Source organism: Brachyhypopomus gauderio, chromosome 10 (genome assembly GCF_052324685.1).
Source record: "Brachyhypopomus gauderio isolate BG-103 chromosome 10, BGAUD_0.2, whole genome shotgun sequence".
NCBI lineage: Eukaryota > Metazoa > Chordata > Actinopteri > Gymnotiformes > Hypopomidae > Brachyhypopomus > Brachyhypopomus gauderio.
In genome coordinates this window covers 7,404,858-7,432,790 of record NC_135220.1, presented here as the reverse complement: position 1 = coordinate 7,432,790, position 27,933 = coordinate 7,404,858, and the positions used below count along the sequence as shown (strand labels likewise).

General features: G+C 45.3%; 3 protein-coding genes across 10 annotated transcripts in view; 1 reads left to right on the top strand and 2 right to left on the bottom strand.

Moving 5' to 3' along the window:
* erbin (erbb2 interacting protein) overlaps nucleotides 1-2,114 on the bottom strand; it is a 65,434-nt gene extending 63,320 nt beyond the window's left edge. For 5 of the 6 annotated variants that reach the window (XR_013133619.1, XM_077019121.1, XM_077019120.1 and 2 more), the window contains exon 1: nucleotides 1,464-2,112. The gene's annotated coding sequence lies outside the window, so the exon portion shown is untranslated. Of the gene's footprint in view, nucleotides 1-1,463 lie in introns of all 6 variants that reach the window. The other variant, XM_077019124.1, reaches the window with a different exon arrangement.
* On the top strand, nucleotides 110-11,866 carry sgtb (small glutamine rich tetratricopeptide repeat co-chaperone beta). 2 transcript variants are annotated; one of them, XM_077019145.1, is made up of 12 exons: nucleotides 110-608; nucleotides 6,434-6,538; nucleotides 6,843-6,946; nucleotides 7,669-7,744; nucleotides 8,046-8,145; nucleotides 8,597-8,701; nucleotides 8,873-9,011; nucleotides 9,177-9,239; nucleotides 9,930-9,967; nucleotides 10,224-10,307; nucleotides 10,690-10,810; nucleotides 11,083-11,866. In XM_077019145.1, exons 2-11 carry the CDS (start codon nucleotides 6,439-6,441, stop codon nucleotides 10,799-10,801), a joined length of 921 nt encoding a protein of 306 aa, XP_076875260.1. In that variant the 5' UTR covers nucleotides 110-608; nucleotides 6,434-6,438; the 3' UTR covers nucleotides 10,802-10,810; nucleotides 11,083-11,866. The 2 variants fall into 2 exon arrangements, with proteins under 2 accessions (XP_076875260.1, XP_076875259.1); XM_077019144.1 differs by lacking the exon at nucleotides 110-608 and adding an exon at nucleotides 5,194-5,271.
* trappc13 (trafficking protein particle complex subunit 13) lies at nucleotides 11,716-27,933 on the bottom strand. Of its 2 annotated transcripts, XM_077019142.1 has the most exons (13): nucleotides 27,759-27,933; nucleotides 20,980-21,048; nucleotides 18,259-18,358; nucleotides 17,639-17,723; nucleotides 17,410-17,537; nucleotides 16,113-16,185; nucleotides 15,470-15,514; nucleotides 15,057-15,074; nucleotides 13,779-13,912; nucleotides 13,416-13,614; nucleotides 12,796-12,896; nucleotides 12,546-12,693; nucleotides 11,716-12,376 (listed from the first exon to the last, which is right to left on the bottom strand). In XM_077019142.1, the coding sequence occupies exons 1-13, from the start codon at nucleotides 27,802-27,804 to the stop codon at nucleotides 12,269-12,271; spliced, it is 1,254 nt and encodes a 417-aa protein (XP_076875257.1). In that variant the 5' UTR covers nucleotides 27,805-27,933; the 3' UTR covers nucleotides 11,716-12,268. The 2 variants fall into 2 exon arrangements, with proteins under 2 accessions (XP_076875257.1, XP_076875258.1); XM_077019143.1 differs by lacking the exon at nucleotides 15,057-15,074.

Here is a 27,933-nt window from a genome sequence, read left to right as displayed (position 1 = left end):
AGTCAATGGTTTTAGCCCTGACCCTGCCAAATATGCACAGGCTGCCTACAGCAGAATGAGGCCCAGTCTGTTTACCACATCACAGCCAATAACAGAGAGTGGGGCAGGAGAAACAGAAGGCGCTAGCAGCTTGAGACATAAACGTTTTCTCAAGAAGCACATCAGTGGACATCAACGTTGTCTTGAGGAGTGCGTCTGTGGACAAACATCTCGAGGAGCACATCTGTGGATATAAATGTTGTCTCAAACAATGTGTCTGTGGACATAAATGTCTTATCGAAGAGCGTGTGTCTGTGGACATGAATATTGTCTCGAGGAGCATGTCTGTGTCTGATCAGTGTCTAAATCAGTTCAGTCCATGCTACTGGCACACAAGTGCCAGCCTGGGGGAAACAAGGCTGAGTTTATGTGCTGGAATTTAAACTCAAGAGGGTCATGAGCTTCTGACATCGTGATTTCCCACTGGATATCGCTTGTGTATTGGATGTATAAAGCACAGATTAGTGAGGATGAGTCTGCCAAATGACAGTAATCCCCCTCAACCTACCTCATCCTGTTAGCTCAATTCATCACCTGCTGAAATTATCATAGAAGTCGAGGGCCACAAAGTAAGTTACCTATATTTGTACCAGTGTCATTTATGGTCATACAGATAACTAATATATAAAACATTTACGCATAATACGTGCTTCTTGGTTGTTATTAGTTGTCAAAATGTTGGTCTTTATGTCGTTAACTTGTCTAAACCTAGTCATACATTTCAAAGTGGCCCAGTGCCTATACGATGAAAGCTCACACTGTCAAAGAGGCTAATTCTATTAGTCACTGCTGGGGAAAGTCTTTACCACAGTGAGGGTTAAATGAAGTGTTGCCTGGATCAGCTCGATACTGAAAGAGACCCGCACAGAGCAGGAAGTGCCCGTACACAACAGCACTGAACTCGCCATATCCGCCTCTGCGTGAGAGACACGGGGCTAGACTTCCATTAGCTACAGCTCCTCATTAAAGAAAACGTAAACCAAAAAAACCTAGTGTATTTAGGAAATGTAAAAACAGTTTTTTAACAATATGGAAATAAGTAATATTCTGGTGTACCTTTTAAAAATACACATTACTAATTATTCGACTGCAGATTGACAGCTATAGCGAGCACTTACTGCCAGTAAACAGACATTGAACGGATGAAAAACATTTCTACCCTCGCAGGACCCTCGACGTCGGTTTACGGTACATCTCACTCATTATTTCACCTGTGCAGTCGGAAGAACCAAAACAACCAAAACCAGCATCACGCTTCAAATTACATTTGTTCCTAATGCGATGGAAGTGCAAGTGACTGACCACAGAACATCTGCTTTTTTGTAGCACGATTTGGCAACAAGGAAAGAGACGCAGCTTAATACGCTGTAGCGCCGTGATCTTGCCGAAGGACCGATTATAACCCAAATCAAACGTGTCCTTACCGTAATTAGTAGCTTTTCAAATCCCACTTTTCACGTACAGTAAAAAAGGAAAACGGTTAAAGCCATGTAAGTCGAATTAGTCCCGGTCGCACAAAACCATCACTGTGAAACGGCGGAGTCCGAGTCGAGAGGAACGGAGATGGCCGAACACGGGCCGCCGAACACGGCTGCGGCGTTAGCTTTAGCCGCCGCGATCTTCCGCTCCAACGCTCGCCAAAGTTGGATAACGCACTTGGGAAGTTTTCTTCACAACACAAGATAGTTTCCAAGGTGAGCGAGTCTTTAAGGACAGTGTATCTGAGGTAAAAAATTAAAGGTGTAAGGTCCTTTAAGTATTTTTAAAAGCCTAAAATTAAACAAAAAAACCCCAGAAACGTCCGTGAACACAACAGGCGATGAAATACAAAAGCAAAAAAAAATGTCCACCAGCACCACTGGAGTGCGAATCCTTCAAAACACACAGCGCCGCGCCCGCGTATATTTAACGCTCACTGCTCCCTTTAAAATGAAAAATCTCGCTAGCGGATGAATACGGGGCCAAACGGCCTAACCGCGCGGTTTTACAGACGCGATGAAGCAGTGTGAGCAGACGGACTGATGTAGCAGTGCGCGACTCCACGGCCAGACGAGGCAGACAACACTGGGACAACGGAGCAGAGCAGAGGGGCGGGGCGGTGCAGCGGCAAGGCCCGTGATCTAACCTGATTGGCTTTAATATAACGTCAACACGTTGGCTGATAAGGTGGCTGATAGGCGCGTGGAAGAAACCAATGAGATCAGTACGTTTTCAAGCATAAATTATTCTCACCAATGAATATGTCGAGTGGGCGGGTCTCGCACGTCCATTACAAGTTTGGTTTACTTGATAGACGCTGAGTCGTCTCATTTTCCTTTTGACTGAATTGTAAAGCAAGTGATGTGTCGATATAACCTCGAAATACCTGAAACCATAATAAATAATAAATAAAATCAGTTTGCACTTAACAATCGCAGTAACACATAATAAAAAGATGGAGGCGATAATGTGAAGTGCTTCTGACAAGCAAATAGTGTGAGATAAGTGTAGGCTCTAGACATGTACATGTGTTTATTTATTTATATATGTAATTTGGAGTGGCCGTGAAGCGTTATGTTTTATTTATTTAATTATTTCTACTAAATAATCAACATTGGTGATTACTGTTATCGTCCTGTCGCCATCTAGTTACAAAACAAAATATTACTGCTTTTGTGCCCCTATTTCCATTTTAGCTCCCCAAGTATAACACCGCAAGCGCATACAATGAGCAATACAGCGATACGGCGGTTTTCACCTCATTTCACTCACTTCAGCTCAAAATGCTAGTCAAATGGACACATTATATGTTTCCTCTCTGCTGCGCCTAAAGCGATCGATCACCAGTGGTTGGCGCCAGAGCGAATAGTAACTCATTGAATCATAGATGTGGATCGGAGATAAATAAACTAGATTTTTTCAGCGTGAGAAGTCGGATGTATGGCGTGTGAAGTCAAATGCGTGTGTCTCACGCTCATTGCGTCAGAGTTGGCAACCCTGTTTATGGGAGGTGTCTTCATCATTCCAGGTTAAACACAAGACACGTGCATGTCCTGCCCCTTCCTATTTACGAAACCGAAATCTATTAGCAAATCTACTAAACAAAATCGAGGGCAGAGCTAGCTAAACATACAGAGTACTTACCTCACACATTTAACAATGTGATGTTGAGGGATCTAGCCAAAACATTTCTGTGAAAGTTATAACAAAAACTGCATCTCAAAATCATTATAAAATGTTCTACTTGCTTGGTCTTCAGTTATTGACCTTTAAACCTGAACTAATCATTCATTAAAATAATGTACAGAACAATGAAATTATGGGCCCAAAAGAACAGTCCACTATCATGTTTAACAGTCCACATTGTTCCATCTTGTTTTCTAGTAACCACAGGATGCTCTGGCAAGATGCTTTGAGTGTGTGTGTTTATCTTGTTATGTAATATGTAACCTCAGCTCCACTGAAAATGTCATCTGCTGGAGAACACTCTAACCAAGCAAAGAAAAGAAATAAAGGGCCCAAAAGATCAGATTGTTGTCCTGTTTAACAGTCCACCTTGCTTATACACTGTAAGCCTGGATAAGTTGAGTTTACTTAAAATATGAGTAAACCGGTTGCCTTAAAAATTTAAGTAATGTACAATGAAGTTGGTATTACTTAAAACATAAAGTTGTTCATGTTGAGTTTACTAAAGTTGAGTTTACTAAAAAAATTTAAGTAATGTGCAATGAAAATGTAAGTCAGTATTACTTAAAATATAGTAGTGATATATAAAATCTGTAGTATATAAAATCTGTAGTGAGAGTAGGGAGCAGGTGGAGGTGAGCTTGGAAAGATGGAGATATGCTTTGAAGAGCAGGGGAATGAAAGTGAGCAGGAGTAAAACAGAGTATATGTGTGTGAATGAGAGGGCAGACGGTGGACAGGTCCAGTTACAAGGAGTTGATCTGGTGAAGGTTGAAGAGTTTACCTACTTAGGGTCAAGGGTACAGAGTAATGGAGGAAGTGAAAGAGAGGTAAAGAAGAGAGTGCAGGCAGGGTGGTGTGGATGGCATAAAGTGTCTGGGTTGATCTGTGATAGAAGGGTGTCAGCTAGAATGAAAGGAAAGATCTATAGGACAGTAGTGAGACCTGTTATGTTATATGGACTGGAGACAGTGGCACTGACAAAGAGACAGGTGAGGGAGATGGAGGTGTCTGAGTTGAAGATGTTGAGATTCTCATTTGGAGTGACGAGGAAGGATAGGATCAGAAATGAGTTTATTAGAGGATCAGCACATGTAGCATGTTTTGGAGATAAAGTTAGAGAAGCGAGATTGAGATGGTTTGGACATGTACAGAGGAGGGAGGAGAGGTATATTGGTAGGAGGGTCTTGAGGATGGAACTTCCAGGCAAGAGGAGGAGAGGTAGACCTAAGAGGAGGTTTATGGATGCAGTGGTAGAGGATATGAGAGTGGCTGGTGTGTCAGTGGAGGACACTCAGGACAGGGCCAGATGGAGGAGTTTGATCCGCTGTGGTGACCCCTAAATGGGAATGGCCGAAAGAAAAAGAAGAAGAAGATGAAGAAGAAGAAGAAGAAGAAGTATGCAATACAGTATCCAATATGCGACAAAAGCAAAGCATACACCACAAAGATAGCTCTGTTCGTGGCTGTGTTCGAAATAGCCTACTACATACTACTGGCATACTGCTTTGACCCCAATTTAATATGCAGTATGAAGTATGCAAATAAAAATTATTTTTCCAGTACGTGAAACATCCCCGGATGACATACTACTTCGCATTACAGAGCTATCTTCTTGGTGTACTGCATCCCATCATGCAATGCTATGTTCACATGACCCCGTAGTATGCTTTGCTTTTGTAGCATACTGGAAACTGTACTGCATACTACTATGAGTACCAGTATGCAGTATCCAGTATTTACTGAGTGCAGTATGCAATATGTAGTAGGTTATTTTGAACACAGCCCGCATACTGGAATATTTAGCATAAGTAGTGTGTCATCCGTGGATGTTTTGCGCACTAGAAAATTATTTTTATTCGCATACTGCATACAGCATACTGATTTGGGGGCCAAGCAGTACGCCAGTAGTATGTAGTAGGCTATTTCGAACACAGCCGTTGTCACGCTCGACTGTGGTATTGACCGTTGTTCACTTCCGCCAAAACCGCGCATGCGCTCAGGGAAAAGTCAGTCCGACCCACGTTTACACGTCGCTGTGGTACGGGCTGCTGGCAAATCCTCCAGGTAAGTAGGCGGGGGCGCGAGCAGCATCTCCAGCACAACACCGTTATTGCCGTGTTATTAGGGCAAAATACCAGCAAACAAACTAGATTTTTCTGAGCTTGTCCAGTTTCTTATGATAGTCATTTTTTGAATGGCGAATGTTTTCAGTCATTTGACCGCGTATGCAGGCTTGATCATGGAAATCAGTATAAACATGTCACACTGTATGGCTTTAAAAGGCTTTATAATTATATTATTGAATTATGACTTATTGTAGTTTTATGCTGATTGCCATTTATGTGTAGCGGCACAGTTTAGGAGTAAATCTAGATCCCCCAGTAAGCATTACATCACGCAGGTTCACGTAGGCATGTGTGTGCATGTTGTTATCCAGTAACGTTACTATAGTACACGCAATACAGATTTCATATTGGGTGGAGATGTAAAATCGCAGTTTTACGTTCTATATATATTGTGTAACGTTACTAAGATCTCTGTTTTGGGGAGCAATTATGTAATTACCTGCAACTAGTTAGGCTACTGCAAATATACGCAGTGGAGAACTGGGGGTCAAGACTGGAACCAGTAGGTCTGTTGGGAGGGCGTGAAAGTCGCTAATTGACGTAACTCCCTAAAAAGAGTAGCTAGAGAGGTCTGAATACTCGCTAAATATAGCGACAAAATCGCTTAGCTGCCAATACTGCTGCCGCTTTATAGCCATTCATAAATTACCCTCATTTGGGGTGGGGGGTGAGTTGGGGGGCGTCAAGACCACATACAGCCCCCCACCCCCGAACCGCAACTGAATATACGTAGTTACGCATAATATAGGCGTGTTATCTGAGCAAATTTCTGAACCTTGGTAATGACTAGAACCTTATTTGGAAACTTTACCATAATAAGTTTGCCTATGACAGTCCGGGACAGAAACAAGGCTCAATAGAGGTAAGACAGGCAAAGGGTCCGAATAAAAGCCCTGCGATCTTTCTGGTGCAACAGTACGGATTCCTGTTTGATTCCTTAAGAGAAACCAAGATTATGTAGGCTGTGGCTGGCGTGCTTATCAGAAGCCAATCAGCACTCGATCTTTGCACTTTCATTTGTGGTGAAAATGAATGATGTATAGCCATTTTGCTTAGTACCAGGACGAAAATTAATGTTTTTTTCCTCTCAATTTTCATAGACAAAATGGCAGTGGAAAAACGCTTGGCGTATTCCATAGTGCAGTTCCTCAGAGACCAGACACACTGTGTATCATTGAATTCAGATGAACAGGAAAGCCTTGAAGGTAGGCAAGCTTCATTTAAACATAAGTTTAATGCCTGGTCATCCTGTATTTTGGTGTTTAATCTATTAATGAGGAGATTTAAGTTTGTAGATGCCTCTGGAAAAGAAACTAACTTCCTTTTTAACCTGTGGATGTTAAAATTATACTCATTGTGGAGCTAGAATATTTATTTAATTTTAATCTTAGATGATAATAATGTAATTATATTAAAACGAGAAATGGAATGGAAATTATTTTGCTTGACATTGGACGATAAAGTAACTGTCAACAAAAAGACCTCAGACATGTTTGCTATCTGTCATAGTTGCCATACAGTGTTTGGAGACCACTTTTAAGATCAACTCCAGTGACTGCCACCTGGCCCCACCACAGACCCTCAGGGAGATCTTCCTGAACTCCCTCCTCAAGGTGACCAGGGCCTTTTCCAGCAGCACTCAGGCTATTGAAAAGCTATTATTTACATGGAAGGTTGTTTTCTTTACATTTACATTTTATGGCATTTGGCAGATGCTCTTATCCAGAGCGGCTTACATTTTATCTCATTTTTATACAAGTGAGCAATTGAGGGTTAAGGGCCTTGCTCAGGGGCACCTCAGTCATAGCCTCAGGTCTGGGAATCGAACCCACGACCCTCCGGTCACAAGACCAGTTCCCTAACCGCCAGGCCATGACTGCCCATGACTACTCTTTAAGAGTTGGGACTGGTTTTGAACCCTCTAATTGCAAGCAGTGAAGTTGAGCAAATTAAGTTCAGAAATGCAGTGGCATTAGCCTCTAGTTCAGGCATTGAGGTACTCAGAAATCGTACATGTTGTCTCATCACGCTTCCAACGTGCCTGAGAGACGCACACGTCTCACAGTCTGCTCAATCCTGTCTCAGATAGACGTGACTACCAAGGTGCTAGTTTGTCATCTCTGATTGTAGTTTAAAATGTGCAAGGGGGTTCTCAAGTTAATGATCTGTTATTAAAGGCACAGTCTGGCTGTTTGATTTTTTTAACCTGTTTTAAAAGTTTGGCGAAAGATGGGCAGGAGGCCATGTTTGGGGATACTAGCACATTTATATATGTGAACTGTGCATTGTGTGATAAGTATATTGTCAACGTCTTTCACAAAATTACAATGTACAGAACGATATTGTGACGCCTGAAGAGACTACTCAGTCTGCAGAGGGAGCGAAGAGAGCAGAGCAGCTAAAGAATGAAGGTGTGTATTACTTACACAGGAAGGAACACACATCTGCACACACTCCTCCCACTGGAAGGAATACACATGTGCAGCTCCAGCAAAGTCAGACGAGCAGTTGATGACCACAACTCCCTTTCTGGAGTCTTACACTGCTGTAACAGAATTAATTTGTAATTTAGAGGTGGATATTGTTAGCTGCTGTGCTAACGTGTCTAGTACCACTGGCGTTAAAGAAATTATTAATAAAGGTTGCATTTGCATTAGAGTCAGAATAGCCATCAGTTCTGAAAGGTTTTGGTAATGGACGTTTGATCATTAGGGAACAACCACATGAAGGAGGAGAACTATGGGTGTGCTGTGGAGTGCTACACAAAAGCCATCCATCTGGACCACAGAAACGCAGTCTACTACTGCAACAGGTGGGCTAATGCATAGCAAGCCAACTCCTGGAGATCACCTGACCTGGATAGTAATAACCCATGTTTAAAACCTAAAAAAGGTTTTGGGGGGCTTATAATTACTAGTCAGGTATGTTTAACAAAGGATATAACTACATGCTTTTCTGTGGCATTTGTGTACCACTGATGTAAACTTTTGTGTTATTATAAGTAAAGGAAACAGACAGAAGGGTCTAAATGTATTTATAAGACTCCATAATTAAAATTAACACCAGACTTGGGCGTAGTTAGAATTAGGTTTTGGATCAAGAAAAGCGTTAATGTTAGGGAAAAGGTAAGTGACATAAATAAATAAATAAATAAATAAATAAAATTGATAAATTGTAGTTGAGGATCCCTTACACTTCATCAAAACCCTGTCTATTCATGGTACCGATAATGAAACGTTACAGATGTGCTGTGGTTTTCTCAGGGCTGCAGCGCATAGTAAACTGGGACAGCACGCAGAGGCCACGGCTGACTGTGAACGGGCAATCGCCATCGATCCTACATACAGCAAAGCGTTCGGGCGGATGGGGTGAGCAGCTGAGTTCTAGCACTCCACTGTCATTAGAGTACATGAGTACAGTGCAGTATATACAAACTCCTGACAGAAGTGTGACCAGTATACAACACTACAATCATAGTTTTCACCACGATGTGCTCTGTTAGGTTCAGATTTTTTATTTCCAGTGTTTTTTATTTCAAGGTTGGCACTGACTTCCATGAACAAGTATCCAGAAGCTATTTCTTACTTCAAGAAGGCGTTGGTACTGGATCCTCAGAATGACACCTACAAATCCAACTTAAAGATCGCTGAGCAAAAAAATAAGGAAGCATCCAGTCCTGTAAGTCGGACTCACTAACCGAGGAGTTATGCAAAGATAACTGACTGGTAATAAGTATCTAGAAACACCCAGATAGTATCTTAGAATGTTTTATTCATATGAATTCAATTTCATATGTGTAATTTATTCATTAACATTGTTCTTCTCCAACGTGCATCTCCATAGCCAGCCACAGGACTGGGCTTTGATATGGCTAGTCTAATCAACAACCCTGCCTTCATTAGCATGGTAAGAACCAGCAGGATTCATAGCTGCTTTATAGTTACTATGCAACTCAAAAATATCTCATAAGGTTTTGTTTGCACTTATCCTCTGATACTGCAGACACACTCATTTCATATTAGAATTCACTTGGTTGCTACAGAATATTTGATTACTATCATCTAAATGGCATTGTTACATCCTCCACAGATTTTGTAAACATTACGTAATGGCTGTACGATCGTGAGATTGAGTGCAACTTGAATGCTGCCAGATGGAGCTCCTGACAACTGAGCTGCATCTGTGATTGTGGTCCATGTGTCAGGCTAACACACGTAATACATGCACAGGACTACAGTGATATTTATTAACAGGATCGCAACCAGAGACATAAATATAAAAGAGGCAGAGGTAAAAATAAATAAATAAAATAGGTAAACAGCAAAACAGAAGGGGATGTAGGTAAGTAGGACAACAGGCAAGGTTTAGGAATGCAAGGCCTGTGTGGGAAAAACAATGTTTAAATGATGTGATTAGGCTGGGGCATGGCTGGTGCTGGACCATTCTGGGTATTGAAGTCCTCGTCCACTCACAGTCGTTGCAGACATGATGAAAGGATGCACTGTACTTCAAGGAAAGGATACCTATTCTGGAAAGTTAGTCGGTGAGTTGCTTGCAGCTATGGCCCTCAGTTTTGTTCTTTCATTTCTCTGCCAGGCTGCAAGTGTGATGCAGAACCAGCAGGTCCAGCAGCTGTAAGTGCCTTACCACACATCACTGCATTATGTCTGCCATTTTATATAAGTTTCATGCTTGGTCAACCTGTATTTTGGTTTTTAATCTATTAATGAGGAGATTTAAGTTTGTAGATGCCTCTGGTAAGCTCGGATTACCCAACCTTTTTCTGCTGAGGTTTAAATGTGGATCCTGTGATGTTACACTTTGCTCAGTCTGTGTTTGTGATGCGAGTCATGTAATGTGTTGTGTCGTCTATTCATTCTCTTGGGGCAGTATGTCAGGAATGATGTCTAACGCAGTGGGCGGCCCAGCCGCTGGAGTTGGAGGCCTGTCCGACATCTCCAGCCTCATTGAAGCGTAAGCATGCATGAAAAACAGTGTTTTCTAGAACCTTCTACATAGGAAAGGTAACGCAGGAAGGAGAGAACCAGTTTCTTTCATTCTTAACATCAGGGCAGAGTCCATGGAACTGTTGTGCAATTAATGGTTTTGTATTTTCTCTTACATGATCTCGGCCGCTTTGGTTAGCCAACTTTGGCTAAATTAATGAAAACCTCAAAGCTTTGTAGTGTGTGCCCTCCAGACACGAGCAACACTCCACTGAAGCATTTCATTCCACATCATGCTTGTTGTTCAGTTAATCAACCAACTTCTCAAAAAAGCAGATTAATAAATCAGCTTTCTGCCGTCACTGTGGGTTTAATCTCATTGAATGATGATGATTGCCTGCGCCTGTCAGAGGTCAGCAGTTTGCCCAGCAGATTCAGCAGCAGAACCCGGAGCTGATCGAGCAGCTGAGGAACCACATCAGGAGCCGATCGTTCAGCAGCAGTGCTGAGGAGCGCTCTTGACCGGCCCAGGTGTGCTCAACTCACAGCCAGGCCCTACAGTCTGAGCCCAGTTCACACACAGACATGATCCTGCATTACCTCCACTCACACACACACACACACACACACACACACACACTCCATCTGACAAAATAAATAAATAAATAAAATCGGAAAACAGAGGCACCGTGGTTTCCCATAGCTGAAAATCCCTGAGCTTATTGCTTATTTCATTGTTAGTATTATCCAAGTTCACAGAATTCACAGAAGGGGTTTGCCATCTTCTTCTCCACCCCATGCAGGAGGAAGTACCCGGAGGAGGTGTTGTGAGGGGAGGGGAGGGAAGATCTCTACACCCATTCTGTCCATCCGCACGCTGGCTGAGCTGGAGTCACGACAGGGGGAGGGGGCGGGGCCGTGAGGAAGGCGGGACATCCAGACGTCTTGACACACCTTCCATACATTCCCGGTCGCTGTATGCGCTGCGTCCTCGGCAACAGCACTGCATCCACAGCAACGGTGTGGGAAGTGGTGTGGTGGGAAAGGTGAGCAGGGTGGTGTCGTCATGGCAGCAGGCCTTGTGTGTAGACTGACAGTGTTCAGAGTCACCGTCCCACACTGCAGACCTGCCAGCTTCGCTGTACATGTGCTTGCGTGCCAGTCCTCTGCTTTTTCCATTTGCTACTCTTGGCAAATCGGGGGTGTGTTCCTGTGCACGTTCCTGTGCAACACATTTTCATTTTGATTTCAAGCTTATTGATTATTCATCTATGAATCACTGTTGTAGTCCTTGATATCCAAGGTGTTTTAACATATGAAGTGATATTAGGGTTTTACAGCACTTTTTGTTCATTTTAGGAACAAATCTAACATTTTGTGACTGATATAAAAAAAAGAACAAATATCATTTCATATATATGACCTCAGCAGCACTATTATTCCACAAATGATTCATTTATTTTACAATGTTGAAACAGGTATTAACAGAATTAACATTGTGTCTCAGCCTAAATAATTTAGCATGCTCCATAATCTGATATTTGTAGTCAGATGTGTTATTTAATCTTAAGAAAATTAGCAAGCTTTGCGGGGGACCAAAAAGAAATCTTAACAATAAATGTTTCTGGAAATCACTAGTGTCCATGTGTTCTTCATTCTGCATGAACCAGGTGGCTCTTTAAACTGTACTCTGCGAACTGGACATGGGTCATGGAGCAAACGCCTCACTCCTCCGGTATATCCTGGGTGTCCACAGTTAGCACACGCAGCACGGTCAGCATGGTCAGTCTTATATTTACTTACAGAAGCTTGCTGTTTTAAGCAAGGCCATTTTATTCACACGTAGAGACACGTAAAATTAAGATGAGCACTTTTAAAAAGAACATGTTAAAACAACAATGAGCTCATACTGCAAAAAGTGGTGGAGGATTTTGGTCCGGTACAGTGTCCCATGTAGCCATGGTGTGGGGGTGTGCAGGGAGAGAACCCTCAGCTCTCCAGACTCAGATATGGACACACCACACACACCTGTGCAATGTCGTCATACTCATATGTTCTTTTTAGAAAGGTGTCCGTCAGCCTCAGCCCAGATATGCTCTGAAAGAAAGATGCACCAAATATGCTCATAAAAAATTGCAAACTAAGCCATGACATTTCAGCCTTAAGAACCAACACGTATTCCTCAAATGACTACAGATTTAAACACTACCATGGAGGTGCATATCAGCTCATGGTACAGTGTGAAGCCAGAGTGACTGGTTCGTACCTGCAGGCCCTGGACTGAAGAGAGGAGTTTGAGGGGGATGGAGATGGAGGCACTGGGACTGAGCTTTCCCAGTGGCCGGCCTGAAACTCCGCACCAGTGCACCGACCGCGTGTTGCACATCTCCAGTACCAGGTCCATGGTCCTCTCACTGCGTACAGCACAGGGTCACAAGGGTTATGGGGTCACAGGCGTTATGGGGGTGGGGGCTCAGTACTAGGAAAGGCATCGATATGAGATTCAACCATCATACCTGCAGTTTGTGATTCTGCAGGTGATATCAAAAGGCTCCTCGAGGTTCACAGTATCAGGAATGAGCTCAAGTGACAGCCGGACATCTCCATAACCAGGTGCCTTGAAGATGCAGAGAAACAGCTTAATAAGCGTATTAGCAGGACCAATATTCCACTTACCATACACATAACATACACAAGGAAAATCTTGCATTCTCAGTCAACGGATTTAATCTTCTAGACAGTGCAAAAAATCTTCCATGTAATCAAAGTTGTATCAAAACAGAAGTGTTAAGATATTTCCATGGTAAACAAAGGGCTGAACTGATGTTCCTGCACACAATTCTCTATGGACATTAAAAGCATTCAGGGCCCCTTTTACAGACAATATTTGAATCTAGACTTGGAGAATTAGAGATACCAGATAAACTCCAAAAGGATCTTAAATTCATGCCGACTCCTTATTATTGTTTTCAGTGGAGAATTTCCAATGCTTGGGCTTCGCCTAATCCATGACTAGAAAGAGAGACGGAGCGGGCTGTACCATTCTGTATAAAGGGAGGTGGTATGTGGGGAGCTGTGCGGGCTGTACCATTCTGTATAAAGGGAGGTGGTATGTGGGGAGCTGTGCGGGCTGTACCATTCTCTGCAACTGACTGGTCTGCAGTCGCCCTCTCTCCCCCAGGTTGGTCTTCCACACAATGTCCAGTTTGCCTATCACAGTCACCCCTTTAATCACGCCTGCCTTCTCAGCAAACTCAGGCTTAGGCTTCAGGCAGTACAGGTACTGCCGGGTGTCCATGGGTTGCAGATAAGACATCTTCCCAAAGGTGGACTCGCTACAATAAAGAAAGCAATACGTTTATAGGGAAACACTCATTATATACATCTAAGTTTTTAGAAAAATGGTCAAATGTTCAGCATCAACAAACCTCAAAGCTATGACTGGTAGAAGTGATATTTTTGCAAAATGCACAGTATAAAGGTGCTGGGGTGAACGTACCTTCCCTCTGTCAACATCACGGTGTTCAGTTCCGTGACATTGTACATCATGGAAGGTTCCAGTGACACTTTCTCCATAAACATGGGTGATGTGGTAATATTCTGAATCTGCGCCTCTAGGAACACCTCATCTGTCTGAGGGATCAAGATTAGTCTGAGGTGGCCTAGAGTACAGTGCTGAACTGGGACACTAGGTGTAGCGAGCCAGTTTATTTGGCCTTCAGATCTGAAATACCATTCGTATGAGACTGTGTGCTTGTAGTAAAGGTCCAGTAAAGTGTGAGATGACCAGCCCAGAGGCAGAAGAGAGAGCTTTACGCCTTTGATTTGGTGACATCTAAATCAAACATGTACCTCAAAACATCTAAAGCAAAGATCTAAATCAGTCTCCAAGGCCAAATAAAAGCTGCTACAGGGCATCAGTATAAACCAAACAAACATTACCAGCAGTTAGTTCATGCCTGCAACTCAAAATGTGGAGATGAAGTGAGAGAAATCAGAACTTGAGGAGAATAACTGTTATTGTTTCAGCAGAAAGCACAGGGGCCATACCAAGCACAAGTCAGTCAGTAGGAAAGAACAATCAAATGAAATGGAAAACATCTTCACAGAATGGGTATTTGCAGGTACTACTTCTTTAGAAGAATATGTATGACAGATGTATGAATATGTATGAGAAACATTTGAATATGTATGACAAGCTGATAAATATTGTTACGTAAACACAACAACCAGCATAGAGCATAAGAAAAACACATCAGGTTCATCATTTCTGACAATTCTAAAATCAAGACATGTAATGTTTTAGTGTAGCTTAGTCTGAAGGCACCCATAGTAGTCATCCACCCAATGAATAAACACAAATCAATATCAAATGTTGAATATTCATTTAAAGAATATGCTGAATTTACTGCCCCTTCCCAAACACTGTTGAACTGATTTAGTGGTGAAAACAAGATCTAGCAGCATGGCCCATTGAATTTAGCCTTCAGCTCCTCAGCTGATTCAGCGTTAGTGCCAAAGCATTTCACAGGGAAAACAATAAAAAACGAGCATCTCAGCATACAGTCAGCTAGACCCATAAACCCACACCTCACCTCTCACACCTCTCCAACTGCAATGTGAAATACATTAGGAAATAATATTCTGAGAGCTGATTCCTCTTTTATTGTTTTCCCATTGCTTGTTTTATTGGCTCCACAGAGAGAAAAAGGAGAAAGAAATGATTTTGCAAAACAAACAAAAAAAACATTGCAATGAGAAGATAAAAAAAAATTACCACAGAACTGAGGTCACTCTAATGGAGAAAATAAAACACAATCATTAGGAAATGTGAAGGGTACATGCATGAGTAAATGCAAATGTAAATGTGTTCTTCAAGCATGGTAAAAAACAAACAAAAACATCACTAAAGAACATTGCTAAGATACAAATCAAATGGGTCTATGGAATGATTGCTAAGAAAAATACATTCAGTGGGAATGTACAAGCACAGCTGCACTACAAACAGCTGCAGGTTAAATGATGACCACAGAACAGAACATGAACAATGCATGGACAGGTGCATGAATGCTGCAGAAGGCAGTTATGAGAGTAGATCAGTGTGTATTGCTTGTGTTGGTGTGAACAAATAGCTCTTAATAGGTTAAGAAATAGCTAAATACCTACTAAATCACCTAATAACGAACTCACCTCAGCATTGTAGAATTTGGTCTTCACATCTAGAGGCTTGAGAACCTGATTTCAAAAAGAATTCAAGCTGAAGGATGCGCTGGTGTCACATCCCTGCTCTCACGTCCCCATAAACACTCGGCGACTCCCACATGTGCCCAGACCGTCATGCACAACCAGCACAGAGACTCAGACCCACTAGATCTGTTGTTACAGCAGTGCTCAGAACCCCCACACTCGCAGTGAGCTGATCCTCCAGCACAACTGTGACGTCATAGTGCTAATTACATTCCTCACATGCTACATCCTTCCTTCAGAGTGATGCCCCTGGAGCACCGTACCCTGACGTGCTATAGGACATGGCAGGAATATAGTGGCTGAATGGGCAGTCATGGCCTGGTGGTTAGGGAACTGGTCTTGTGACCGGAGGGTCGCAGGTTCGATCCCCAGGCCATGACTGAGGTGCCCTTGAGCAAGGCCCTTAACCCTCAATTGCTCACTTGTATAAAAAATGATATAAAAATGTAAGTCGCTCTGGATAAGGGCGTCTGCCAAATGCCATAAATGTAAATGTAAATGAATGTCAAGAAGTTACTCTAAGGAAATCTAACGCCAAGTGCAAAAATTCACATCTAAATATAATAAGTAAGACATAAATACTTACCTGAAATTTGAAAAACTTCCTGAAGTATAGTTTGTCTCCAGACTGAGTGGTGTAGCTGACTGCACAAACAAGGCTTGAAAGGAAACAGGCAGTTCTCATTAAATATCAAGAACAGTGCCACAACTGGCTGAGATGTTGGTATGTCTCATATAAAGTTAATGTGGTGGCCATTGCATACGCCAGAAGTGCCCACTTTGATGCTAGTGTCAAATAGTAAGCATAGCTTGAAGCAGGGGTGTCAAACTCATTTTCACCACGGGCCACATCGGCATAATCGTTGCCCACAGAAGCCCATATGTAACTTATAAATGTAACCACTCCTAATGTTAAAATAACTGAATATATTACTTATTCAAGTTACAATTATTAAATATATTTGCATAGATGTAAAAAAAATGTTTGCTTATTGCTCTATTATAACGTAAATCCTTTTAATTTGTTAATTATGAAACCCACATTACACCATCAATCAACTATCCAAGTGAATAACGAAAAATAACGTAAAAGATATCACATTTACTTTGTTCAAAACTTGAAATACCAAAAACCTGAAAATATCAATTGTGTTTCAGAAACGCTCCCTCTGAAAAAGACTTTGTAGCATAGGCAATTTCTTCAGCCACAACAAGGCTAGCTTTTACTGCTGCATTGTTTGTAGTTGTGGCTTTCCCAAACACATTCTGTTGTGATCACAGTTTTAATTTTTTGGCAATTTGTTGTTTTTCTTGATGCCTAATTTTGGCATACTTAGCTCCGTGTTTAGTCTCAAAATGCCAACGTAGACTGTACTCTTTGACAAGTGCCACCGTTTCATAACACAAAAGACATACCAGTCTCCTTGAAGCACAAACGTATTCGCTTTCACATTTTGGGATCAATATTATCAATTACACTTAGCCTATTGGGAAAATCGCATCAATGTGGAAACACTGCAGTGTCTAGATGCCGTCACTTCATGGGTAACATAATTGTAGGAAATGTAGTTTTTAGTCACTGCACGTATTTGACTTTTTTTTTTTTAAGACAATTAGGCTTTTTAGCTCTCATCGGCTACATAAAATGATGCCTCGAGTTTGACATCCCTGGTTTGAAGCTTAGCCAGCATTTGCTTTAACAAAACTGACTCACAACAAACACTAACTGAACATTAGTAGCATATGCTTTAGGTATCATATAGAGACATGTGAAGCAGCTAAGACCTGCAAGGTTTGCCATCTCTACTTTATTATAAATGTATCTGATCACTTGCTTCTTGGCTTAAGGTCATCACTACCTACAATATTCCATCTCATCTCACATGTGCGTTCCGATTTCCTTGACCTCATGGTGAATGACATCATCAATGCAGCACTCTGGTCTGAGTTCGGCCACTGCAGAGTTTGACGCAGACAGGTTTAACCTCTGTGAGCTGGTCTGGAGATCTGCCTACACACATCACAGGCAGAACAGTAGCACAGGTGAGACGGCAGGCAGGGACACGGAGTCAAGCTGGAACGTCTCAGGTAACTCTGCTACAACACCTGCACCTTTACGAGGATGTCTTTAACCATCTGACTGCTGTCATTGTGTACACTGATGTAACTCGAGAAGGTCTCACCAAGGAAAATGTTTCTATGTGTGGGAGAAATGGGAGGGGGGGGGGGGGGGGGGGGACAAACACAGGATTATTAGGTTACTTTGATTCTCTGAAATAGACACAGCTGCCAAAAAGGGTTTCTGAATGCTGAGGTCTGCACATACTTCAGTGATTGTCTCATTCTGGAGATTTACTGGTCAATTGGTTTCTTTGCAATGTAAATGATTTGGTATAATACTGTAAGACTAAAGAAATATTTCATACTGTTCATACTGGTAAACCATGCACATCTGTAAATGTGATGTTTAAGTATATAATAATCACATAACCTAAAGTGTTATGTTGCTGCCATGTTTAATTGTTAATAAAATGTATAATTCAATTTGTTCCATTTTGTTACATTTCTTATATACATATAAGCACCTGGAGCAAACTGGGGTAAACACCAACTGTAAATGCCAGTAGCCATCAAAAAACCTTTTACCTCCCAAGCAACAGTGAATGTTGACCAAGCCACCACCACTCTGTCATATACAACCTAGTGTTTTAATATTCTCAGAATGCTTTTACCCAAAGTTCTGTGGTAGTGTCAGCATCTCCCCAAGCATTAGGGTCTCTGCACCCTTTATAGTTGATGGATCCTCCCTCATAAGCTGACCAAACAGATCACCTAGAGAAATAGAGCAGATGTACCACAAAACAAATGTACCACAAAGTACTGCAATAACAAATCCAGAATCAAAGAACATAGTTACAACCATGGCCAAATATTCAACATGAGGGATTAATAACACTAGATATTATGACACTATCATTTGATATAATCTGTTTTCATTGGATTCTGCACTAGCTAAAAACAATCAAACTAGAGGTCAAAATAAGAGGCAAAGCTGGCTTCAAACACACTCCCTCACTTCACCTGTCCCCTAACCCTTCAAACACTCTTCCTCACTTCACCTGTCATCTAACCCTTCAAACACTCTCCCTCACTTCACCTGTCCCCTAACCCTTCAAACACTCTCCCTCACTTCACCTGTCCCCTAACCCTTCAAACACTCTCCCTCACTTCACCTGTCCCCTAACCCTTCAAACACTCTCCCTCACTTCACCTGTCATCTAACCTTTCAAACACTCTCCCTCACTTCACCTGTCCCCTAACCCTTCAAACACTCTCCCTCACTTCACCTGTCCCCTAACCCTTCAAACACTCTCCCTCACTTCACCTGTCCCCTAACCCTTCAAACACTCTCCCTCACTTCACCTGTCCCCTAACCCTTCAAACACTCTCCCTCACTTCACCTGTCATCTAACCTTTCAAACACTCTCCCTCACTTCACCTGTCCCCTAACCCTTCAAACACTCTCCCTCACTTCACCTGTCCCCTAACCTTTCAAACACTCTCCCTCACTTCACCTGTCCCCTAACCCTTCAAACACTCTCCCTCACTTCACCTGTCCCCTAACCTTTCAAACACTCTCCCTCACTTCACCTGTCCCCTAACCTTTCAAACACTCTCCCTCACTTCACCTGTCCCCTAACCCTTCAAACACTCTCCCTCACTTCACCTGTCCCCTAACCCTTCAAACACTCTCCCTCACTTCACCTGTCATCTAACCTTTCAAACACTCTCCCTCACTTCACCTGTCCCCTAACCCTTCAAACACTCTCCCTCACTTCACCTGTCATCTAACCCTTCAAACACTCTCCCTCACTTCACCTGTCCCCTAACCCTTCAAACACTCTCCCTCACTTCACCTGTCCCCTAACCCTTCAAACACTCTCCCTCACTTCACCTGTCCCCTAACCCTTCAAACACTCTCCCTCACTTCACCTGTCCCCTAACCCTTCAAACACTCTCCCTCACTTCACCTGTCCCCTAACCCTTCAAACACTCTCCCTCACTTCACCTGTCCCCTAACCCTTCAAACACTCTCCCTCACTTCAGCTGTCCCATCACTTTTCTCCTCATTAATATGATTTATAGTGGAATGTGACCATTTTCATAGTGTATGAATGACAGATGGCATTGGAACGGTGTAACTAAGACTGACTATCATGTTTCAGAGCTGCTGAACTGTGGGCACACAGGAATCAAAAGACTGTAAACTGAAAGTCTAGATCAGTGTTTCTCAACCTTTTTTCAGTTGTGGCACCCTTTATATGCATGCAAAATTTTAAGGCACCCCAGTTTACAATGCGTTAAAAACACAGGCTTGGGGGGGGGGGGGGGGGGGGACGTAAGTTGTTGACGGGGGGGGGAGGGCGGACGTAAAATGGACACAAATTAAGTGTTATATCGCAATCTATCGATCGCGGGTGGTTGGTGCCAGAGCGAACTAGTAACTCATTGAATCATAGATGTGGATCAGGTAAATAAACAAGATTTTTTTTTTCGGATGTGAGATATCGGAAGTGTGCCGTGAGAGCGTGTGGAAAAGGGTCAAATGCGTGTGTCTCATGCTCAATGCGTGAGCGTTGGCAACCCTGAAAACATACTCTCTGCAACCATCTCCCGGCCAACATAACACAAAAAAAGTGATTATTAAGACAGAGAGCAGATAAATGTGACTTGCAGTCAGTGGGAAACCTGCGTAATCACGTGCTGACCTTGGTCATATGCAGGTCATATGCACGCTTTGAGCGTGAGACTCACGCATATTTAGCGATTTCACACGCTCTCACGCCACACATGGAATTTCTCACGCTTGAATATTATTATTATTAATTAATTTTTTTAATAATCTAATCGCCGCACACCGCAGCATATTCAGCCAATCCATCGGTTGTATATTATAACAGGTTGAACCAATCAGAATATAGATCGCACTGTTTCTTGGTAGACTTTAGCCAGCCCGCTCCCCAACCACATACACACAGCCGCTACACTAACCATCGCGACAGATTCCAATCCCCCCCGCCTGAAAAAAAGCTCACGACCACCAAACTTGAGAGATCTGGTCATATGAAATAAATTTTAATGATTTGTAAAGCGTATAATAACTTCAATTTTTAAAACTAGTTTTTTATTTCACATCAGAATATTTTGACGGCACCCCCGATGAAGACAGACGGCACCCCGGTTGAGAAACACTGGTCTAGATTATATTGTGGAAGAGTGTCACACCAGGGATCTGATTATACTGCCGCTAACAGGCTTTAATATAATCTCTTGGCTTGTATCAGATATGATGGAGTATTAGTCCTCCTGTATTGAGAAGATAAGATGGGATGGCCCAGTGTCTGAAGGTAGAGATTTACCAGCACCACTTACACCACAGATTTCATTTTTACCTGGAAGGTCTCGGTCTTCACAGGTCACTGGCATGTTAGTGAAAAGTGTGGGTTTCGTCAGTCTCATCACTACACACAAAAATGTTCAGTAGGTCATTAATACATGATTAATACAGGCTGAGAATTTATTTACTTTAATTTTTAAAATATATTTAATGGATGTGTAATTACAGGTCTACACAGTACATACAAACTAGATGAAAATCAACATATCATGAGAGTACTGGACTGAGATATCTGGGCTATTTCTTAGGAAACCAACCAAAGGCAGGAGTTTCCCTACAGTATGAACGACGCACTTTGAACATAGATCACTGGCTAGTGCAGGATATGGATAAGGACCCACACCAGTGCTCATAGCTCTTGAAATTCAGTCATGTAGGTACACAGTAGGTCCAATCAGGACTGAGTAAACCCATGAAAATAACCACTATCACAGCAGAGAGTGTTGCGTGTTAGACTACACTGGTGACAAAAAAAAAAAAAAAAAAAGAGAGAGAAGCTTTTTTTTTTTTTTTTTTTTTACTGGTGACAAAAACTGACTTAGGCACAAGTGTGTATTTACTGCCTCACGATCTGCTTCGTTCTCTTACACGACATTCCGGTACCTTATGATTATCATCAGATGTGGTAAGAGTTTCTAATGCAACCCCAAACTGTCAAATATGAACATTAACCAAGAGAAAGGCTGAAAAACAAATATATTGTAGCGTCGGCCCAATGGGGGACGGCACTACTTTCCCATGAGCCCCTGCGGCTCCGGTTCTGGTTCATGTTATATGTAATGCTATGATGTGTGTTATTGATTATGTACCTGATTATGTGTGTGTTATGTAGTTTAAGCCACCCTGTATTAGTTTATGTAGTTGTGTACTGTCTGAATCAACCTGCCATGTGTGTGTGATGTTACTGTGCTAATGACCTGCCCTCATGTTTCATGTCTTATTCGAGTTTGTTCCACGTGATCATTCCCCAGCAGTCTGATCGCGATTGAAAGGTATTTGAATAAAACCAGTCTGTTTTTGTCAAATGGATCGGTTTATTGCCTCTCCTTCCTGTACCACGCCACAATTGGTGTCAGAAGTGGCTCTAAATGGAGAGATGGGACGCATCTCGGAGGAGATCGAACGGCTGAGGAGGGAGATGGAGAAACTGAGTGGCGCGTCAAAGAAAAAGCAACAGTTGGACGGCTCAAGTGATGGCGGGCTGCCGCCCTGGGCACGGCGGACTACGGCGAGGAGGGGCGTGACAACTGCAGTAACCCCGCCTACTCACGCGCGGGCAACAGAGCCGGTGGCTAGCACGGCGCGACGGTTTAACCTTCCGTGCTACAACGGCGACGCCGACTGGGCGGCATTCGAGGCCCAACTGGAGGTCGTGGCGCGCTGCGAGGGGTGGTCTGACGCAGAGACGGCGGCGCAACTCTGCTTGGCGCTTCAGGGTCCCGCGCTCAGGGTCCTGGTGGAGTTACCCGCTGAGTGTCGGCGCGAACTCAGTGCCCTCTTCAGCGGCGCGATGACGCGGTTCGGGAGACAACCCGACGAATCGGCGGCGAAAGAACTTCTTAGGAACCGGACGCGGGGCCGGGGGGAACGGATAGGCGTCTTGGCCTCTGAGGTGGCCCTGCTGGTGCGGCAAGCCTACCCGTCTTTCCCACGGGAGGCCCAGCAACAGCTCTCCCTCGACTACTTTATGCGCGCGCTTGAACCAGGCGAGCTGCAGGTGCACGTCAGACTGGCAAACCCGGCCACCATCGACGCTGCTGTGGACGAGGCGACCAGAGCCGAGACGGTACTCTCCGGCAAAGTTGACGGATGGCCCGCGGCGGTGCGGCGCAGGGTCGGCCCTGCTGACAAGACGCTGACCTGCTGGAGGTGCGGCGAGATCGGCCACAAAGCGAACACATGTATGACACCGGGAAACGGCACGGGAGCCGCCCGGTGAGGGACGCGGCGACTCCCCAACGCCCCAGAGAATCCTCCAACATTGCCTCGCGAGTTACGGGACTACCTGGCTACTACATTAACTGTGAGTTGAGCGGTACTTTCTTTCTCGCACTTATTGATACGGGGTCTTCGGTCTCTCTGCTTAGGCCTGACCTAGTGCCGGATGACACGGGGGGAGCCTTAGCGTTTTCGGGTAGGCGCACCGAGCTGACAACGGTGACGGGGGACCGTTTTGAACTTCTCGGGCGCGTCTCCGTGACGCTAGATTTCGGGCACGGGCCGTGGAATCAGTCCTTTTGGGTTGGGGGCATCAAGGACCCATGCATTTTGGGCAGCGATTTCCTAGAGAGAGCGGGGGCAGTAATTAACTTCGGCAGCGGTAGCCTGACTCTTAATGGCCGTGAGGTCGCAATTCACGGGGGTACCGAGACAGTGGAAAGGCCGTGTACTGTGGCCGTGCGACAGGCGGGGAGTGACACAATGGCGCCGCTTGGTGTGGACCCGGTTCGTGACCTGTGGGAGCGTAGCTGTGCGGGGCTATCTGAAGAGCAGGGCCAGTCGCTGTGGGCGCTACTCGAGCGGTTTAGAGAGGTGTTTGCGGTTAGCGAGCGCGAGTGCTCGAGGACGGGTCTCGCGGCCCACGCCATTGACACGGGGGACGCGCTGCCTGTTCGGCTGAGGCCACACCGTCTACCGCTCGCTAAGCGTTTGGCAGCGGAACAACTGGTTAGCGAGATGGCTGCCGCGGGGGTGATTGAGCCCTCAAGCAGCTCGTGGTCTGCACCCGTTGTGCTGGCCAAAAAGAAGGATGGCAGCTGGCGGTTCTGCGTTGACTACCGCCGGTTGAACGCAGTGACGAGAACCGACTCGTATCCTATGCCGAGAGTCGACGACACCTTGGAGCAATTGGCGGGTTCGGACTGGTTTAGTTCGTTGGACCTCCGCAGCGGGTACTGGCAGGTTCCCCTGGCAGGGACGGCGAAAGAAAAGACGGCTTTCTCGATCGGTACGGGACTGTGGCAGTTTACCGTCTTGCCGTTTGGGCTCTGCAACGCACCGGCGACCTTCGAGCGCCTAATGGAGCGGGTTTTGGCGGGGGTAGCTAGAGAAAAGTGCGTTGTTTACTTGGATGACGTGCTAGTACACGCTGCCGGGTTTGAGGCTGCATTGGCGAACCTGGAGCTGGTACTGGGCCTTATCAAAACGGCGAGCCTGTCGCTTAACCCTGCCAAGTGCAACCTGTTACAACGCCGGGTTAATTTTCTCGGGCATGTAGTGAGCGGGGAGGGCATCGCGACTGACCCGAGTAAAACGGCTGCGGTCCAGGACTGGCCCACACCCCGCACGGTACGCCAGGTCCGAAGTTTTTTGGGGTTCGCATCCTATTATAGACGGTTTGTGAAGGGTTTCGCAGAAATCGCTACACCGCTGCACCGTCTAACGGGTGGCGGGAGTACCAAGTTCCGCTGGTCCGACGAGGCGGATAGAGCGTTCCTCACACTGAAGCAGAGGTTGTGCAGCACACCGGTTCTAGCGTACCCCACACCGTCGGGACAATTTGTGGTCGACACTGACGCCAGTGACCACGGGCTGGGCGCCGTGCTCTCGCAGATGCAGGACGGGACGGAGCGTGTGATCGCCTACTTTAGCAGACGGCTAGATAAGGCTGAACGCAATTACTGCGTAACGCGGCGTGAGCTGTTAGCGGTTGTGGAAGGGCTTCGGCATTTTCGACCGTATGTCTACGGTGTCCCGTTCAAGCTGCGCACTGATCACGCGTCGCTACTGTGGCTGTTGCGATTCCGCGAACCCGAGGGGCAGCTCGCGAGGTGGATTGCGAGACTACAGGAGTTTGATTACGCGGCTGAACATCGTCCGGGTCGTAACCATGGAAACGCTGATGCCTTGTCCCGCCGTCCGTGTTCGGAGTCGAACTGCGCGTACTGCCAGCGAGCGGAGAGCAGAACTGCTGAGGTGGGGCATTGCGCGGCGGTTGGTCAGGCCCCCTTTGCCCCACCGACGCTTTCGTGTTTTACCAGGGAGGAGTTGTCCACGGCCCAGAGAGGGGATTCTGAGTTGGAGTGGGCACTACGCGATATTGAGGCGGGGTCGACGCCGGATTGGGACGCTGTAGTACGGCTGGGCCCCGTAGCCAAAGCTATCCGATCAAGCTGGAACAGCATGAGGGTGGTGAAGGGCGTCTTTTGCCGCGTGTGGGAGGATCCGAGAAACGGGCGAAGACTGACTCAGGTGGTAGTGCCGCAGCGTCTCCGTGACACTGTGCTGCAAGCGGTGCACGGGTTGCCAGGTTCAGGGCATTTCGGCATCACAAAGACGCTAGGTAGGCTGCGGCAGCGGTTCTGGTGGCCAGGGTGCCGTGCTGACGTAGAACTCCATGTCCACTGCTGTGACGTCTGCGCCGCAAAGAAGGGTCCTGCTAAGGCTGCGCGCGCTCCCCTCCAACCGATGCAGTCAGGCTCCCCCATGGAGAGGGTAGCGGTGGACGTTCTGGGCCCATTCCCGGTCACGGGGAATAAGTTCGTCATTGTGGCCATGGACTATTTCACCAAGTGGCCAGAGGCCTATGCCGTGCCGGACCAGAGCGCGGTGACAACGGCAGAAGCCCTGGTGAACAATTTCTTTTGCAGGTTCGGCGTCCCTGAGGTCCTGCACAGCGACCAGGGGCGAAACTTTGAGTCGGAGGTGATGGGGGAAGTGTGCAGACTCATGGGCGTGCACAAAACACGCACGACTCCCCTTCACCCGCAGTGCGATGGGCTGGTTGAGCGGTTTAACCGGACCCTGGCCACTCAGCTAGCCATTGCCACCCAGGGGAATCAGCGCGATTGGGACAAGCGGCTGCCCATTGTGCTACTGGCCTGCCGCTCAGCGGTGCAAGAAACCACGGGGTTCACACCAGCCATGCTCATGTTCGGGCGGGAGCTGCGGTCCCCCGTCGAGCTGGTCTTCGGAGCGCCGCCAGGGAGCGAGGACGACGTGCCGCCCGGACCCCTTTTTGTTAGGGACTTGTTGGGCCGGCTGCGCGATGTACATAGATGGACCAGGGAGAACCAGTCTGCGGCTGGGGACAGGCAGAGGCGCGCATACGACATGCGATGCTACGGCGCGCCTCTGCTTGTGGACTCGGAGGCCTGGCTATACAACCCCCAGCGGAAAAAGGGACTGTGTCCTAAGCTGCAGTCGGCCTGGGTCGGGCCATGCAGGATCCTCAGCCAGTTGGGAGAGGTGGTCTACAGAATCCGTTGGGGGCGACGGCGCCTCGTGGTGCACCGCGATCGCCTGGCCCCATACCGGCCAAAACTGTTGGGCGCTGTACGTCGCCCGGACTCTCCTGCACCCATTTCTCCCTGTGCTTCCCCTGTTACTCCCCCCTCCGTGTCACCCGTGACCGAACCGGCCAGACCGCAACGTGTGCGGAGACTGCCACACCGCCTGCAGGACTACGTATGAGTGGCTGAGTCATACTATGTTTGGGTTATGGGAAACGACTATGGGGATGTTAAGGTGTTATACTGTGTATTACATGACTGGTCTGTCTTACTGTTTTGCCTTGCCGATGTTAAAAAAAAAAAAAAAATAAATAAAAAAAAAAAAAAAAAAAGGCGAGCTCTGTTATTGTTGGTGCTCCGTTGTACTGTGCTGTTACTGTTTTTTTTTATCGTACTAGGGATTATTGGGCATTGTTAAATACTGGTGGTGTTCCGCTGACATACTGATGCGCCCTGTTAGTCGCCGAGGACGGCTGACCTCTTGGGGGGGGGCTGTGTAGCGTCGGCCCAATGGGGGACGGCACTACTTTCCCATGAGCCCCTGCGGCTCCGGTTCTGGTTCATGTTATATGTAATGCTATGATGTGTGTTATTGATTATGTACCTGATTATGTGTGTGTTATGTAGTTTAAGCCACCCTGTATTAGTTTATGTAGTTGTGTACTGTCTGAATCAACCTGCCATGTGTGTGTGATGTTACTGTGCTAATGACCTGCCCTCATGTTTCATGTCTTATTCGAGTTTGTTCCACGTGATCATTCCCCAGCAGTCTGATCGCGATTGAAAGGTATTTGAATAAAACCAGTCTGTTTTTGTCAAATGGATCGGTTTATTGCCTCTCCTTCCTGTACCACGCCACAATATGATCTACTGACAAATTATAAACAGTATTTGCAAAACAGATATTGCAAAATTAGCGACAATCTGCACTCAATTCCACAAAATTTATGGAGGGTTGAAGTACTAATAATACTAATGTTAACAGGTTAACCCAGACAGGTTAATAACACAATAGGTTAACCCAGATAGGTTAATATCCTAATAGTTTAACTCAAAACATGTTAATAGGTTACTATCCTGATAGGGTATCCCAAACAGTATAATATGTTACTATCGTAAATGTAAATTCAGATTAATAATCTAAAAACGTCACCCAGACGGGCAGTCTGACTTCACGCAGCACTCATCATGTCTTCCGGTGGCGCACGTCTGCGCTGCAAGGTTTTGCGATATTGAGGTACCAAAATAGTTTTTTTTTAAATGCTACTACTTGTGTTGTAAAGGTCCCACAATCTTTCCACCTCCAACGCCGCCAAACTTCACATAAGAACTCCGCATTTACACGAATTTCACTCAGTGACAGAGATTAGCAATGTTTACTTAGCTTAGCCAGCTTGCAAATCAAAACACTAACGCTAGCTAGCTAGCTAGTATAATGGTTTTGCTTTAGTTTTAAATAACAATCACCTGATTTTCGTTATACAAATACATTAAAGACGACAGTGGTAGTTAGACGCATCAAATGTGCCGGGTAAGCGCCTACCTTTCAGAGCAAGGACATGCTCCTGTTTAGCCTGGTTCACATCCATTTTGGCTGACGTTAACCCGATTGACCTTTCACCTGCATCGTCAGCTGACCACGGGAAGGAAAAAGGGTCAAACGGGAAACGCGTTTCCGCAGCAGGTCCTAACGGGTTAGACACCTGGGGGGTATTCCA

Coding starts and splice junctions, on each gene's coding strand:
- sgtb (XM_077019145.1), top strand. CDS start 6,439: ATGGCAGTGGAAAAACGCTTGGCGTATTCCATAGTGCAGTTCCTCAGA. Junction 6,539..6,842: donor TGAACAGGAAAGCCTTGAAG/GTAGGCAAGCTT, acceptor TATCTGTCATAG/TTGCCATACAGTGTTTGGAG. Junction 9,240..9,929: donor ACCCTGCCTTCATTAGCATG/GTAAGAACCAGC, acceptor TTTCTCTGCCAG/GCTGCAAGTGTGATGCAGAA.
- trappc13 (XM_077019142.1), bottom strand. CDS start 27,804: ATGGATGTGAACCAGGCTAAACAGGAGCATGTCCTTGCTCTGAAAG. Junction 15,515..16,112: donor GGAAGTTTTTCAAATTTCAG/GTAAGTATTTAT, acceptor TTTTGAAATCAG/GTTCTCAAGCCTCTAGATGT. Junction 13,615..13,778: donor GTGATGTTGACAGAGGGAAG/GTACGTTCACCC, acceptor TCTTTATTGTAG/CGAGTCCACCTTTGGGAAGA.